Source organism: Lepidochelys kempii, chromosome 4 (genome assembly GCF_965140285.1).
Source record: "Lepidochelys kempii isolate rLepKem1 chromosome 4, rLepKem1.hap1, whole genome shotgun sequence".
Classification (NCBI taxonomy): Eukaryota; Metazoa; Chordata; order Testudines; family Cheloniidae; genus Lepidochelys; species Lepidochelys kempii.
Genome location: NC_136383.1, coordinates 68,801,170 through 68,818,267, shown reverse-complemented (window position 1 = coordinate 68,818,267; position 17,098 = coordinate 68,801,170). Strand labels below are relative to the sequence as shown.

Here is a 17,098-nt window from a genome sequence, read left to right as displayed (position 1 = left end):
AATAGTGCTGTGCAATCAAAACCAATTGTTCTGACTTTATCCTTCAGATGTAACAGAAGGAAAAGGCATTTGCTTTATTACTCTTCCGAGTCGTTTAACCATTTATCCTTAATCATTGGCTGTCTAAGTGAGAACAAGAACTTAGTTCATTGAACTTTGTTCTTTTTGAAATTATAGAGTAGAATCCATTTTATCCAATGTGGGAAATCTCCTTTTGAGAAACTTGACATACAAACTGGCACACTAAGTCTTTGAGTTTCATTGAAAAGGAACATCATACAAAAACACAGCCAGATGTTTGATTGCAGATTAATTTGCATTAGCCTTTATGATACACTCTGTAGTATATGATTTGTAGTTCCAATATCCTGAGCAATCAATTAAATAATGTTAAATTAATGAGTCAGTTGCAATTACCAAGACACAATTTCATCACAATCACTGTTGAGTGGGAGGGCAGAGGGGGGAGAGATAGGGGAGGAGAGGAGTATTTGCCACTTGAATTTTAGAAACACTCTTCAGTGATTACTAGTAGTGAGAAAACTAATACTTGGATCAAACCACCTGAGTACAAAGAATATGCATTAACCTTAATATAGTAAATTAATTTATCATAAATTAACTTTTTTTGCAGTTTAGGTATGTACAGATTTCTTGAAAGATCTATACAAGAATGCTTTCTTCTGAGTTTCTAAATATTGCATCTCAGTGAATTTATTTGGGGTGTATTTTGGACACGGTGGGTGTGGTGGTGTTTTTGGTTTTGTGTTTCTGTTTAATTGTAATATGGTGGTTATAATGATTTGGGGCAGTTGTCCATGTGCAACTTACGAATTCTGATTGATGTTATGAAGCTGTATGTTATATCAGGGAATGCCTCTGTTAAGTGACAATATTTCTTCTGTGCACAGTGTATCAATGGATGGCTGAGGTAATAGGTGAGGTAATGTTACATAAATCATCCAACGAATAGTGACAGAGTGGTCACCTGTCTTAAGAGTTTCTCAGTAAGAGAGGGAAAACTGATGTAAAAAAATGGGAGAGAGCTGAAAACAAAAGCTAAATATGTAATTTCATCCCCCAAGTTCACATACTTATAGTGAGAAGAGGTCCAAAGCTCTAAAAACGGATTTGGGGATTATACTGAATCACAAACTGAGTAGGAGTCAACAATGTGAAAAAGGCTAATATAATTCTGGAGTGTATTAAAGTGCCATATCTAAGACATGGGAAGGTCATTCTTGCATCTACTCAGCATTGGTCAGGCCTCGGCTGAAGTACTGTGTTCAGTTTTGGGCTCCATACTTTAAGAAGGATGTGGACAGGTCAGAGAGGGTCCAGAGGAGAGCAACAACAATGGAAAAGTTGGAAAAAACCTGACCTATGAGGAAAGGTAAAAAAAACTGGGCATGTTTAGTCTTGAGAAAAGAAGACTGGGTGGGAACCTGATAAGTCTTCAGGTATGTTAAGGGCTGTTATAAAGAGGATGGTGATTAATTGTTATCAGGTTCACTGATGATAGAACAAGAAGTAATGGACTTAGTCTACAGCAAGGGAGATATAGGTTAGATATTAGAAAAAGATTTCTAACTAGAAGAGTAGTTAAGCTCTGGCCTGGGTTATCAAGGGAAGTTGTGGTATCCCCATCATTGGAGGTTTTTAAGAACAGGTTAACAAACACCTGTCAGGTCTAGGTCTGCGGGGTCCTCCCTCAGTGCAGTGGAAAGAATTAGATGACCTTTCAAGGCCCCTTGCAGCCCTTCATTTCTATGATTCTATTAAATTCAAAAAGATTTTGGAGTGGCTTAAGTGGGGAAGATTATCATCAGGTTAGTGACAGAGTTTTCAGATAAGTGCATGCAGGCTTTCCACATTTTTTTGCATTAACCCAATTATGCTGAAATACAGCAAAGTCTGAAATATCATCCTTTATTATACTATGCATGTGGGTGAATTTGTGATTTTGTCTGTTCAAATGGATTTTGCCCTGAAAAAAGTGTCCTGTTACAAAATAATACTTTTAAAAACTCTTAATATATAGAATGAATACATATCAAACTCGTAATTGCTGTGTGAGTTCATCCAAGAGAAGAGGAAGAAAATCCAGCTGCACGGTAAAAAATCTAATGTTCTGCTTTAGTGCTGGACAGATCCACATTAGTTGCCTGCAAACAAAAATACTTGCTTTATTTATTTTCGTAAAATTCTGGCCAAATTATGTTTCTTGTAGTCTTTGAAACCTCATTATTATTTCTAATCTTCAGAGTACTGGCTGTTAATGACTCTGATTCACTACAAACTGCTTTAGTGCTGAATTCTTGCAAAAAAAATTATTTGTGTATTAACTACGCTTTTTGGTGAGGGATATGTTGTATTTTTCCCTCAAACTCATTATACTAGAACATTTAACACTTTAACTTAGCATATTGAAATTCTGTTAGAATCAGTAGTGTAAAAATTGGCCCTGGTTTTATTGTAGATAATAAATTGTGCTTTATTATATAATTCTTTTTATCTATCAATCTCAAAACACTTTTCAAAGGTTTGGACAGCATTATCACACCTATTTACAGATAAAATACTAATTTTAGTATTTTTCTTTTTTAGGCTATACCTCAGTTACCGTGTGCCAAAGCATTATATACCTATGAGGGAAAAGAACCTGGAGATCTTAAATTCAATAAGGGTGACATCATCATTTTACGTCGGCAAGTGGATGAAAATTGGTACCACGGAGAAGTCAGTGGTGTCCATGGCTTTTTTCCTACCAACTTCGTTCAGATTATTAAACCTTTACCTCAACCTCCGCCTCAGTGCAAAGCACTTTATGACTTTGAAGTGAAAGACAAGGAAGCAGACAAAGACTGTTTGCCATTTTCAAAGGTAAAAACATGTAGAAACGACTTTTAAAAAAGAAAGGATTTTCTTTGAATAATTATTCATTGACTTAGAATATTTTACATTGTTTCTGTTCTAAAAGTCTTGCCTATACATTCTCCCTAGCTCTGATATGTTAAGAAGCCAAGGATATGTAAGTTCACAGGGCATTTCTTCAATATATACCACTTCTTTTCCTCCCTTAAACCACAGACACTGTTCTCCTCTGAGGATTTCACCACTGAAATTGAGAGTGCAGTTTTTTTAACTGCTTTTATATGCATTCTGAATTTGAGAGAGTCTGAATTGTGAATTTAAAGCATTCCCAGTCCAGAGGGAACTTTCACTTATTTTTAGTTGTCAGAGTTCATACTAATTGTCAAGTTTTCATTTAATCCAGGGCATTTTTAATACTAACTGTGAGCTTTGTGTCACTATATAAGAATAAAAATTGCCTTTTGGAAAAGAGTCAATTCCTTTTGTTTTGTTCCTATTTGAGTTATTTTTCTGTCTTAGAAGGCATGAAACAACGTGAAGTTTTAATAGGAGTACTAAGATTATGAAGAGTAATCTTAAAAGATACTTAACCATAGCTTGGGGCTGTTTTTTTTCAGTTGCCTACAAATTTATAGTACGTTAATTTTTCCAGACTGCACAAAAAATGTTACAAGATCAGACATGTGAACTAGTTAGATGTCTTTACAGCCCTCAGCTATTAAAAATGGAAAGGTCACCTGAAATTATACAAGAGGGAGGCCTTAAATATTCAGTTCTCCCTCTTACGAGACCGGTACAACTACATGTGAACAGAAAATAACTTTTACTGAACAAAATGTTAGTGCTCCTAAGGATAATCAGCCTAGTTATTATATTGCATTGCAGCTTTGATTTTTAAGTAGTGTGTGCAATGTATGCATTGTTTGTAATCTTCAATTTTATATCAGTGCAAGTGTTTCTTAGCATTTCTGAGTTTTTCAATGAAATAAAAGTTAATGATGATTCTAGGGCAAAATAAATTTATTGAGCAAATAATAGCTTCTTTGCAAGCATGCTTAAAACTAAAATTCTGTATTTCAAAGGAGATGATATCAGTTATGCTTTCTAAGTTTGCTAATGTTCTTACATGAGGAGAAAAGCAACAGCTGGGAACACAGGGGAACAAGCTAGCTTATAAGTAAGGAGAGTTTGAGACTCAATTAGGGATTGATGGGATACACTACAGTTGGCACAGCAGGCAGTCTGTTGCTCAGGAGAAACCCAAATAACTGACTGAGATTAGTTCTTGGGCTGCTGTGCAGGACTTGACCAAGATGAGGAAGCTCTACTGGAAATCATTTTAATTCCAAAAACTGCAGGTTCCTATTGTGAAAATGAAGCTCCTGCTATGGAATTCTTCTTCATGTACCCCTTTGTCTGATGATGCTTGTGTTTTGGAGAGAAATTAAATGAATAGCTTAATTTGAGCTGGGAGACATAATTACTTCATGTTTGTACAGGATGATGTGCTGACTGTGATTCGCCGAGTAGATGAAAACTGGGCTGAAGGAATGCTGGCTGACAAGATAGGGATATTTCCCATTTCGTATGTTGAGGTGAGTAAAGTTGTGCCATTGTATACTGGTCGTATGAGAAAAGTACTTTAAATAAATAGAAATATGTCTTTCTAAAACTATAAATGCTGACTATAATTCTAAAACATATAATATTAATCCAATATATGTACATGAGTAAACTGAGTAACCTCATAAACTTGCTGATGCAGTGAATGTGCATCCTCACCCTTTTCTCTCCTTACTGTTTGTTGCCTTTGTTCATTATATCACATTTAATATTATATTGTAAACCCTTTGAGGCAGGGACTTTGCCTTCTTGTGTGTCCTGCGAGGCGCCTGGTCCTTCCCAACCAACACTTACTCACAAAATAGAAAAAAATGAATGAATCAGGTATACAATACGCTTCCATTTCTCCCTAATGCCCACCACACCAAAGTAAATGAGCGTCATTGAAGGTCAGCAAATCTAGGCTATTGTGGACCAAACAAGGGAGTGAATTTCAAAGTTGAGGACCCTTTATGTAAAACAGCCTGAAACCTCTCTTTTAGACCTGGGAGTGGAGAGTGCAAATATGGTAAGTTTAAACAGGAAGAGAGGTGGTTTCTTGGGTATATAGGCCCAAATCAGTTAGGACTTCATAGGAGAAAGTCAACACCTGAAATTCCATCCAAAAATCGTAATGCAACCAGTACAGGCTATGGAGCACTGGTGTAATAATTATTGTTTGTATTGTAGAAGTGCTTGGAGATCTCAACTGACATTAAGGTCCCATTGTGCTAAGCCGGTGTAAACACATGGTAAAACATACTCCTTGCTGTGAAGACCTTACAGTCTACATAGACAAGACAGAGCATGGGCAAAAATAAGTGTTATCCCCATATTACAGATGCAGAAATGAGAGAGGCTAAGTGCTGTGCCCAAGTACACAGAGGAAGTCTGTGACTCAGCTGGGAATTGGGCCCAGGTCACTGCTTAATTTCATTTATTTATACATTAGCTTTTCTATGTTACTCACCACTGTAGTATCTGAGCAGTGCACATTCGTTCAAGAACTTAGCTTCTCAGTACCCCTGTGAGTATTATCTCCATTTTACAGACAGGGAAACTGAGGTATAGGTTAAGTAATTCGCATAAAGTTACACAGAATGTGGCAGCACCATGTCACTCCTAGTTCTTGTTCGAGTGCTTGTTCATGTTGATTCCAATCAGGTGTGTGCGTGCACACATGCACAGTAGTCAGAAGATTTTTCCCCTAGCAGCATCTGTCAGGTTGGCCTGGGCGCCCCTTGGATTCTTGCCTTCATGGTGCTCAATATAGAGTCCTGTTGACCCGCCAACCTATCAGTTCCTTCTTACAGCCAGTGACAGCTGGAACTTCCCTGTGCTCTTGTCTCAACAGGCGCATTTAGCAGTTTCTTACACTGTTCTCCATTAGTTTTCCATTGTTTGTTAATAGATAGTATTTAGTATTTTGTTAGTGTTAGATAAGTTTCCTTGGGGGTGGGGGGGGATCCGCTTCTCTGCTCTCCCGACGCCGGGGCATGCCAGGGTCTCTGGGCTTCAAAGCCTGCGGCAAGTGTATGTCCAGAAGCAATCCTCACCTCATGCCTAAAGTGTTTAGGAGAGGACCATCAGAAGGATTGTCGTGCCATTTGTAAGACCTTTTGGCCCAGGACTTTAAAAGATAGAGAGCAGCACCTGAAGGTCCTGTTGATGGAGGCAGCACTCTTCCCCATGTCCGACCCTGGGTCGATGGACCCTGCACTGAGTACCTCCTCCTCAGTGCAGAGCACTTCAGCATCGTCAGCATGAGCACCGGTGCTGGGTAAGGATAAAGACTCATGGCACCATCCTGGCTCCACTCACGGCTCACATGCCGCATGCAGTCACTGTTCGCAATCGTTGGTGCTGCAAAAGAAGAGGCCGGAGCGGGGTGGCTCTCTCCCTACTAGGCCTAAGGAGCCTGCTGCTGTGAGAATCGTGTCGGGCCACACTAGTGCTGCTCCACCAGTGATGATCGCGCCAAGTCCTGCCCACGTGGAAGGGTGGTTGAGTCCGGACCCTCCTCACTCGCCGAGCCATGAGCTGCACCTTCCTTCGACACCTGAGGTGTTTGAGGCTGCCCAAGAACTGCTTCACCTTTCAGCACTATTCTCTCTCCTCCCAGATGGGACAGGTCATCAGCACCAGTCATTCCCCAGGCTCCTTCAAGGGGAAAGCCCGCTATGATGGACCACCAATCTCCGACCCCGGTGTGCCACTCCTGGCACCAGAGCACATTCAGTAGCCATACTGATCCCCGAGCCCTCAGCACGAAAGCTTGGTGTCTAGAAGTGCTGCTCCCCCAAAGTCATTGTTTTCAGACACCTCAGAGTCTGAGTCAGACTCCTATTGGTCCTGGAGGAATAGGGGCAGACAGTCCATGTCCTGGTACCGTGGCCCACCCCAATGGCAGACCTCAGCGCAATGGCCCTTTTGGACTCCTTGGGCTTTTCATCAAAGCCAAGGGTTTCATTCCAGGGAGACGTCAGTGGCCTCAGCCTCATTTGTACCCCTGCCAGCACCGCCAGCACTGGCAGGGTCGTGGGTAGGCCCATTACTACCCTGCACTATCATTTTGATGCCTCTGGTGCAACTGGGCCCAGGTGCCTGTGTCAATATATGCAGCCCCTACACTGAGGGGTGCGACACCATCTGTGTTGGCACTGGGCCAAGAAACCCGGGTGCTGCGGGACCCCTTGGGTGCAGAAGAAAGGGATCAGTCACCCCTCATGGGGGTCTCTTCCTCGTCCTCGCCAGATGAGGCATTGGCGGGCACGGCGACAGCCCCAGCCTTAGAGGACAACAGGGTTCTGCAGCAATTGTTGCGAAGGGTTTCCCAGGGCCTGGGCATTCAGGCAGAGGAGGTAGTGGAGATGCAGATCCAATGATGGACGACCTCCCCCCCTCCAGACCTGCTCGCATTGCCCTCCAGCGAAGGGCAACAAAAATTATTAGGGGACTGGAACACATGAGTTATGAGGAGAGGCTGAGGGAACTGGGATTGTTTAGTCTATGGAAGAGAAGAATGGGGGGGGGGGGATTTCATAGCTGCTTTTAACTACCTGAAAGGTGGATCCAAAGAGGATGGATCTAGACTATTCTCAGTGATAGCAGATGACAGGACAAGGAGTAATGGTCTCAAGTTGCAGTGGGGGAGGTTTAGGTTGGATATTAGGAAAAACTTTTTCACTAGGAGGGTGGTGAAGTACTGAAATGCGTTACCTAGAGAGGTGGTGGAATCCCCTTCCTTAGAAGTTTTTACGGTAAGGCTTGACAAAGCCCTGGCTGGGATGATTTAGTTGGGATTGGTCCTGCTCTGGGCAGGGGGTTGGACTAGATGGCCTCCAGAGGTCCCTTCCAACTCTGTTATTCTATGATTCTATGATCTCTGACACCACAAAACCTCTGTGGCAGACCTTTTTGCCCCCTACAGCTAACCACAATGAAAGACACTACTTTTTATGCCATCCAAGCGTTACGAGCACTTATACACACATCCCACACCTGACTCTCTCGTGGTCAAAGCTGCCAACCAACGTGAGCATCAGGGCTTCCAGGGACCCTCCCCGAAGAATTAGGAGGCGAAAAGGCTTGACCTTTATGGGAGAAAGGTCTACTCCACTGGAGGCCTACAGCTCCGCATTTCAAATCAGCAGGCCATTGTCAGCAGGTACTGCTTCAACACATGCAGGGCAATGGCTAGTTTTGTGGAGCTTTTGCTGTAGGACTCCTGCGCCGATTTTCAGCTCCTGTGGAGGAAAGGAAGCTCATTTCCAGGGCTTCGCTACAAGCTGCACTGGATGCAGCGGATGCAGTTACTCCTGTAATGGCCACAGGCATAGCTGTGAGGAGGGGCTCCAAGTCTCAGGCTTGCCATATGAGCTCCAACAAATGATTCAGGACCTCCCCTTCGAGGGTCCGGCTCTATTTTCTGAAAAGACGGATAAAAGGCTGCAGAGCCTGAAGGATTCAAGAGCCACTCTCAAATCGTTGGGCCTCCATTCTCTGGCTAGACAGCGTAAACATTTTAGGCCACAACCTCCTCCACGGTTCTACCAGCTGCAGAATCGTCAGGACGGCTCATGGAGGAGGAACAGGACCGGCAGAAGGCGACTGCACCCGTCCTCAGGTCAGAACTCTGACCAATCTAAACCACCCTCTGGGCCAAAACAGTCCTTTTGAAGGTGCAGACGAGAACGGCGCACCAGATCCCCAACTGGATCCACCCCGCCTTACCTTCTCATCTCTACTATCCCCTTTCAACCGTGCATGGTCCCGTATCACCTCGGACTGTTGGGTGCTCCACACATTAGAGAGGGGATATTCCATCCAATTCTGTGCCCTCGCACCCTTCCATCCCCCTTCCCTGTCCCTCTTCAGGGACCCTTCTCACAAGCAGCTCCTTGTCCAGGAAGTGCGGTTGCTCCTATCTCTAGGGGCACTAGAGGAGATTCCTCAGGAGCACTTGGGGTGAGGGTTTTATTCCCAGTATTTCCTTATACTGAAAACCAAAGGCAGCCTCAGGCCCATCTTGGACCTGTGAGAACTCAACAAGTTCATGAAGAAACTCAAGTTCTGCATGGTCTCTTTGGCCTCAATCATGACTGGATCCAGCAGACTTGTATGCTCCCCTTGACTCAAAGGATGCATATTTCTATATCATAATCACCTAGCCCCACAGAAAGTACCTAAGGTGTGTGGTGAATGGTACCCACTACCAGTTTACAGTCTTTCCATTTGGCCTGTCAGCAGCACCTCGAGTTTTCACCAAGTGCATAGCAGTCATCTCTGCATTCTTGCGCAAGCACCAGGTACAGGTGTTTCCATACCTTGACAACTGTCTGATCAAGGGCCTCTCCAAGACCCAAGTGGAGGCTCAGGTCAGATTCATCAGAGCCACCTTCGACAACCTGGGTCTCCTTCTGAACGAAGCAAAATCAACTCTGTCCCCCATCCAGAGGATAGAGTTTGTAGGGGCAGTACTGGACTTGACCTAAGTCAGGGCATACCTGCCACGAGCAAGGTTTCAGGCCCTGATAGATATCATTCGAGGCACCAGACAGTTTCCCACCACCACAGCAAGAAACTGCCTGAAGCTTCTCAGACGCATGGCTGTCTGTACCTACGTGGTGGAGCATGCCAGACATAGGCTTCGACCTCTTCAGTCGTGGCTCACGTCAGTGTATTGCCCAGGCCGGTACAGCTTGGACAGGATCGTGATCTTGCCTCGCCCAGTCATCGACTCCCTCCTGTGGTAGCTCGACCCTCAGGAGGTGTGCTCAGGGATTCCCTTCGCCACTCCGCAGCCATCTCTGTTGCAAGTGACGGACGCATCAGACTTGGGCTGGGGAGCTCATCTGGGAGACCACAGGACCCAAGGTCTTTGGTCTCAAGCAGACCTGGCTCTCCACATCAAAGTCAGAAAGCTGAGAGCAATGCATCTTGCATGCCAGACCTTCTGTGAACACTTAATTGTGTATCAGTTATGAAGGACAATACAACAACAATGTTTTATATCAACAAATGGGGGGTGCACGCTCCTCTTCCCTGTGCCAGGAAGCCGTCATGCTGTGGAACTTCTGTGTGAAACATTCAATACCCCTGCAAGTGTTGTACCTCCCCAGGGTACAGAACAAACTGGCAGACCACCTCAGCAGGTTGTTTCATGCCTATCAATGGTCCCTTTGCCTGAACGTCGTGGTCTCAATCTTCCAGAGATGGGGCTTTCCCCAGATAGACCTATTTGCCACGTGATACAACAGGAAATGTCAGCAGTTCTGCTCCTTCCAGAATCACGGCTTGGGCTCCAGAGCGAAAGCGTTCCATGGGGAGGGCATCTCTTTTATGCCTTTCCATCCATACTGCTCATTCACAAGGTACTCCTCGAGACCTGAAGAGAAGGGGTTCAGGTCATATTGATAACACCAGGCCGGCCCCGACAGCACTGGTACACATCTCTCCTAGACATGTCTGTGGAAGCCCCGGTCACCCTTCCACTCTTCCCGGACTTTCTGACACAATATCACAGTTGTCTTCAACATCCGAACCTCGACTTGCTTCACCTTACAGTATGGAAGCTCCATGGTTGAACCCGATGGAGCTTTCCTGTTCAGACCAGGTCAGAAAAGTCCTCCTTGGCAGCAGGAAATCCTCTACGAGAGCCACCTACCTTGCCAAGTGGAAGAGATTTTCAATTTGGTTGGCGCAGTGCCATTCACCCCTGATACTAGCCTCAGTGCTGCTCATTTTGGACTACCTCCTCCATCTGAAGCAGCAGGGGCTTTCGTTGTCTTCAATAAGAGTGCCCTTAGTTGCCATATCGGCCTTCCATCCGGGTGCAGGGGGCCGCTCGGTGTTTGCGAACCCTATGGTCAGCTGATTTTTAAAAGGACTTGACAGACTGTACCCTCATGTCCGACAGCCTGTCCTAGCCTGGGACCTCAGCCTGGTCCTCTCTAGGCTCATGGGACCACCCTTCGAACTGTTGGCAACATGCTCCCTGCTCTACCTCTCTTACAAGGTGGTGTTCCTGGTAGCAATAACCTCGGTCAGGAGGGTGTCTGAGCTCAGGTCCCTAACGTCAGAGCCTCCCTACACCGTGTTCTATAACGACAGAGTTCAGCTCAGACCTCATCCTGCTTTCCTCCCGAAGGTTGTGTCGCAGTTTCATATCAACCAGGACATCTTTCTCCCGATGTTCTACCCTAAGCCTCATTCCAGCAGCAGGGAGCAGAGACTACATGCTCTGGATGTCCACAGGGTGCTCGCCTTTTACATCGAGAGAACAAAACCATTCAGAAAAATCAGTCCAGTTATTCATGGCAGTGGTGGACAGAATGAACGTTCTGCCGGAATTGTCACAACACATCTCATCATGGATAGCGTCCTGTATTCATGAGTGCTACAACCTGGCAGGGTTCCTGCATCGCCGATCACTGTGCACTCCACCAGTGCGCAGCTTCATCAACAGCGTTCCTGGCTCAGGTTCCCACTCAGGAAATCCACAGAGCAGCAATATGGTCTCCATCCATACTCTCGCCACGCACTGTATGATTATCCAGCAGACCAGAGATGATGCAGGCTTTGGACGAGCAGTGCTCCAATCAGTGGACGACTCCAATCCCACCACCTAAACTTGGGCTTGTGAGTCACCTGATTGGAATCGAGATGAACAAGCACGCAAAGAAGAAAAAAAACAGTTACTGACCTTCTCGTAACTCTTGTTCTTTGAGATGTGTTGTTCATGTCCATTCCAATACCCACCCTCCTACCCCACTGTCGGAGTAGCCAGCAAGAGGGAACTGAGGGGGTGGCAGGTCGACAGGCCTCTATATTGAGCGCCAGGAGTACCAGAGTTATCCAGTCAAGACCAATCAGTATTGTGGCAAATTGCTAGCACAATTATGATGGGTCCTGCACTTCCTCTTCTTGTGTGTGGGGGGGTGTTCAGGGCGCAGTTTCCTGCCCCTGAACTAGGGTATCTACTGTCACACTAGTAACCCGCCCTCTACTCCAGGTCCCAGCCCAGAGGCCCTAGGGATAGTGGCAAACCACTTGAACTAGTGCTTCCTTCCCCTGGGCTACTTCCCTCTCCTGCTCTTCAGCTTGTGGGTTCCTGCCCTCTCTCTGCACAAGCCACGTGTCTCTTTACCTAGGGTCTTGTTCTTCTCCAAATTCTCCTCTGCTTTAATTCCTTCAAACTGCTCTCTGCTCCAACTCCAAACCACTCTGCTCCAACTCCTTCACCTGGCTGATTGAAGCAGGGGGTTTTATCAGGTGACTGGCTTTAGGTGCTCTAATTGGCTTCAGGTGCTTTTAATTAATCTATAGAAACCTTTCTTCCCTCTACATGGAATAAGGCTTCTCCTCATCATGGGACTTACATATCTTTCCTGTATCACTCTCCTGCTGCCTTCTGGCCATGCTGTATCACGGTATGCATAGTCTATAGTGCTGAGTACAATGTACATTCTTAAATAAACACCACATTTTATCCTTCTTTCTTTCTTCAACAAGAAATGAAATCCACATAGGCGTTCCTCCAAATATAAAGATTTTTTAAGTCTCCAGTAACAGCTAGAAAGTAAAGTGGTACATATAATGGAGTAAAAAGTTTTTTGGGAAACGCTTTTCAGTTATAGGGCATATAGAAAGGAAAATATTATTTTCAGATTTCTGAAATGTGAAGTAACTTGTTGAAACTGCAGTGGAATGAATGGGAGGCACTCTTACAATAATCCACCTGTAGTCTTTAAAAAAGTGAATCTATGCCAAATGCACAAAACATACAAGTATTAACAATACAAGTGAAATGTTCATTTTGGTAGAATTTTAAGAAGATAGTATAATGTCTAATGCATCCATCCCTTAGTTTGTGAGTTTAGTCACTGAGAACTCAAGATTTACCTACCAAATTAGTCGTGTTCCTTACTAGCCCTCTTCTTCCTGCCCTAGCCCCAACCCATCAAAAAAGTAGTTTAACATGTTTTATTTTTTAATTATCTCCATTCCTTTTAGGGAGGTTGAATTCCTGACTCAGTACTTTTAAAATCTTGCATTTATTAGGCTAGACTCGCTGTTGATCACCATTAGACAAAGTAGTCTTAATTATAGTGTTGGGGAAAAAATTAGTCTCTTCTGGTAATATTAAATCAAGAACAGTCGAATTAAACGTTTTATATAAACTTGCCTTCACTTGTCTTGTCAGCCTGGAATGTACAATGGAAAAATTATTCAAAAGTCAATGTTTTTCATTGCTTTCAAAAAGAGTACTTCATGTTCTTAATGGAAAAATCATGTTCTGGTACATGTCAAATTTATTTAAAGAGAAGTATTCATTGTAAATAACCTTTACATTCACATTGAAAAGGGTCCTCAAAATAGATAAGCCAAAGGAAATAAATGGGTCTCGAAGTGTGCCCAAAAAGTAGTCTGTTTGGGAATTTCACAATCAAGGATCCTTGACTGAGAGAGACTTAGCCCCAGCCTAATGCTGAATGAAAGTGCTGAGATGAAACTTAGCTAACTGTTCGTACCAGAAAAGGCTAAAGGGCAATACATTCATTGTAGCCTATATGGTGAAGGTCTTCAGTTCTGTAATTTCTACATTATCATGAACACAAACTTTAGAACAATCACTAAAAACATATATAACCAATTCATACAAGCTTTCTTAAGCACTATCGAAAACCAGTCTTGCACTCACCATTTGCAATTGGACACCAGATTTATTTATATACGCACACCTATACTAAATCCCTTACAGTACTACCTACAATGTAACTTATGAAAGCCATACCAATTCTATATTGATCATGAAAACACATGAATATATAATTAGTAAATTCTAGTCAGAGTTCAAGTGTGCCCATTGGTATTCAGGTTGAAGGTGGGCTGTGGGTGGTAGATGACAGGTGGTTGAGGTTGAGAAGAGGGAACTAATAAATGGAACATAAATGTGGTGTGGCTTATTTCCTTGTGCTTTGTAGTTAGGGGTGGGGATGTATGCTTCACTGATCCTCTGATGTGTCTGCAGCTCAGGCACACGAGAGCAGACTGGATGAGCTCTCCCTTTCCTATCCCAAGGAAGAAGCAAGCAGCTATACTCTGTAACTGTTACAGTCTCCATATTATTTTAAGGAAAGGCCAATAGCCAGTGCATTCCACGTAGGTTTAGCCTATGTGCTGCTCTTTTGTGTTTGTTTCCCTGCCTAAGAGAGTTCAGCAGATTCCTTACGCTTGACTAATCTTGGATTAATCCCATAAACATGCCAAAAATCTTTCTCTAATTTGGGGTTCCCTCTAAATAGAGGAAACAGATCCTGCAGGCATTATTAGTTTCAGAAAGCAAACAAACATAATTAAGTGGAACAGTTACCTGAGGAAGCTTTTAGCAGTGGTTTTTGAGACCCTTGGGTAAGCCCTTTCACTCATTTAATTGCTCTTCCCCAATAGGTGATTCTTGCTTTATAAATGAAGTATTGGTTTTCTTTCTGTAATTCTGGGTCATCTGGGAACAAAATCTTCATTACATACATTGCAGACAGAATAGAAATGGATGGGAATTTAAACTGTCATTGCCATTGTTTAAAACATGTTTTGCTAGAAGTTAGGATGTGCATATTCTTGTGAATGATATGAAGAATTTTAATCTGAGATGGAAGAATAAAATGGATATGAGTACAAAATCTGCAGTATGTCTAATCCTCACAGTGCCTAGCTACTTATCCAGTCTGCAGGATAGAACCATGAAAATTCAAGTGGCAGAGCAATTTTCTTCAGCTTCTTGTTAACATTTTTTTTTCTTGCTTTGTGTCCTCCAACCCACGTATCTGGAATTTAATCAATTTAAAGCACTGTAATAAATTAGCATAAAATGTTTCCCTAAGCTTCTTAAAAACATGTTTTTAGTCTTTTTATAAAATGTTGAATCTCAATACTAAATAAGGAGCATGGTTTTGCAAATTCATTGGCAGAGCTGTGTGTATAATCATTATGGTTAGGGTCTTTCTACAATGGAACAGGACTACCCTAAGTTATCTGTGGCCTTGCCTGCACTAACAGTCTTTGAAAGATATAATTCACCACCAATGGTAGCAACAGGGGAAGTCATAGTATACACAGGTCTTGGAAATGTTTACCACCATGTTGTTTAATCCTGTGTCTTCTGTGAAATTCCTATTGCTCTTCTCTACTCCATTCAAAACAGTAAGATCATCTTCAGTATTATTGCTCTGACCATGTCATCCCACCCTTTGAATGCCTCCACTGACTCCCCCTTTCCATGACACTAAGTTCAAACCTTTTGTCCTTGCCTTCCAGGCATTCCACAGCTCTGCCCTTTCCTACTTACCTGCTTTTGTCTGTTTTAATGTTGATCCTCCACTACTCTGGCAATTCCAGCCTTTACCCCCATTTATCTGTTTCTCCCACATGTGTTTTTTTCTACACACTCCCACTGGCATTGAATTTCTTCCCTGAACAGATCCTTCAGATCCCAGTTAAAGACCCATTTGTATTATGAAGTCTACATGAAATTTGCCAACTAATACTGGCTGAAGTAGAAGTCAGTTGGGGATAGTTAATATTTTTAATAAAGTCTGTATATGTATGCATGTGGGCATATTTGTACACACATGTACAAGCACACACTATTTTGATAGTATATTTTATCCCTATCTCCCACCTTTTGTATAGTACTTACCTTCTTAGATTGTAAGCTGTTCAGGGCATAGGCTGGCTTCCTTTGTGTGGACAGCACCTAGCTCAGTGTGGGGGCTGCCAGAATACAAATAATACAATAATTATATAGTGAGGTTTTGGTAAAATAAAGCATTTTTTTAAACTTCCCCTGAACATTGCAGAAGTCTTGTGGCTCCCAGGAAAATGGCTAAGGTAAATAAAGAATAGACTATGCTGACGTGAAAAAACAGTGACTCCATAGTAAATAATCCTATACTTTCCTCTTGATTGTTCTTACTTGGTTCTTCATGAAAAAATATGCCTCCCTGCCCCCCACCCCCTGGCAAAATACAAACGAATTTTCCAAATAGAGGTTATTCACACTAAAAATTGGCATTATTTTTAATGAGGATTAATATGTTTTAAGAAACACTTGCAGTCTACTTGTATTGATGTGCTTTAGTTCGTGAATGAATGTGTCTCCCTATACTGCTTCTTACAACAGTTTTAAGCTATACATAGAAATTCCTGGCAGTTAATAACATGGTTTTATGAAGAATAAACTCTTACCCTTCTCAATTTTATTTTATTTTATCTAGTGTTAATCTTCTGACGGTCAGAAGATTAAAATGCCCAAGATCCTTTATTTCTTTATTACAGAGACAGGATTTAGTTGCCTACTTAATATAGTGTAATTTATCATAATGGACAAGATATTAATGGATAAATTAAAACCAAAAGTCTGTTGCTTTTATTACTGCTTCTGCTAATCAAACATGCAAGAGTTGTGAAATCCATTAACAGAAGTGACCACAAAAGCATTAGGTCTTCAGGCTTGTGTTGTATCTCTTTGGAAAAGCTCAAAAGACTTAGTGTGGAATGACCATGTCAAACTTCACTTAAGTAGGTTATAGTGAAAGACTTGTACCTGTAGGGCATCTAGATGTAGAGTGAGTCAGTACATCATAAAGAGTTCTGAATTCTATAGTTTTCAGTTTGATTCTTATTTATGAATAAAAGTAAGGTCTAGAAGTGTTTCCTCTGTCTAGTCAACTATTTCTTTAATTTTCTTAAAGATTTCTAAAATCATTTCTTAATGTGTTGGTTGTTTTGCAGTTTAATACGGCAGCCAAGCAGCTGATAGAGTTGGATAAGCCCTCAGGTTCTGTTGTTGACTCTGGAGAAGGTACCTCTGGGGCATCCCACAACAATTCAGTCCAAAAGCACACTGATACAAAGAAGAACACCAAAAAACGGCATTCCTTTACCTCCCTTACCATGTCCAACAAGTCCTCGCAGTCTTCTCAAAACCGTCACTCAATGGAAATAAGTCCTCCTGTCCTCATCAGCTCCAGTAACCCCACAGCGGCTGCCCGAATAAGTGAACTGACAGGCCTCTCCTGCAGTGCTCCTTCTCAGGTAAGCTACCTGAAATTAAATACAA

The 17,098-nt window shown here is 42.8% G+C and overlaps 1 protein-coding gene across 2 annotated transcripts in view; it reads left to right on the top strand.

The window, feature by feature from the left end:
- Window positions 1–17,098, top strand: part of SH3RF1 (SH3 domain containing ring finger 1) — a 160,878-nt gene that overhangs the window by 81,415 nt on the left and 62,365 nt on the right. For both annotated transcript variants that reach the window (XM_073341607.2, XM_073341608.2), the window contains exons 3-5: window positions 2,608–2,883; window positions 4,374–4,469; window positions 16,771–17,073. In XM_073341607.2, the coding sequence (XP_073197708.1) occupies window positions 2,608–2,883; window positions 4,374–4,469; window positions 16,771–17,073 (675 nt within the window). The remainder of the gene's footprint in view (window positions 1–2,607; window positions 2,884–4,373; window positions 4,470–16,770; window positions 17,074–17,098) is intronic.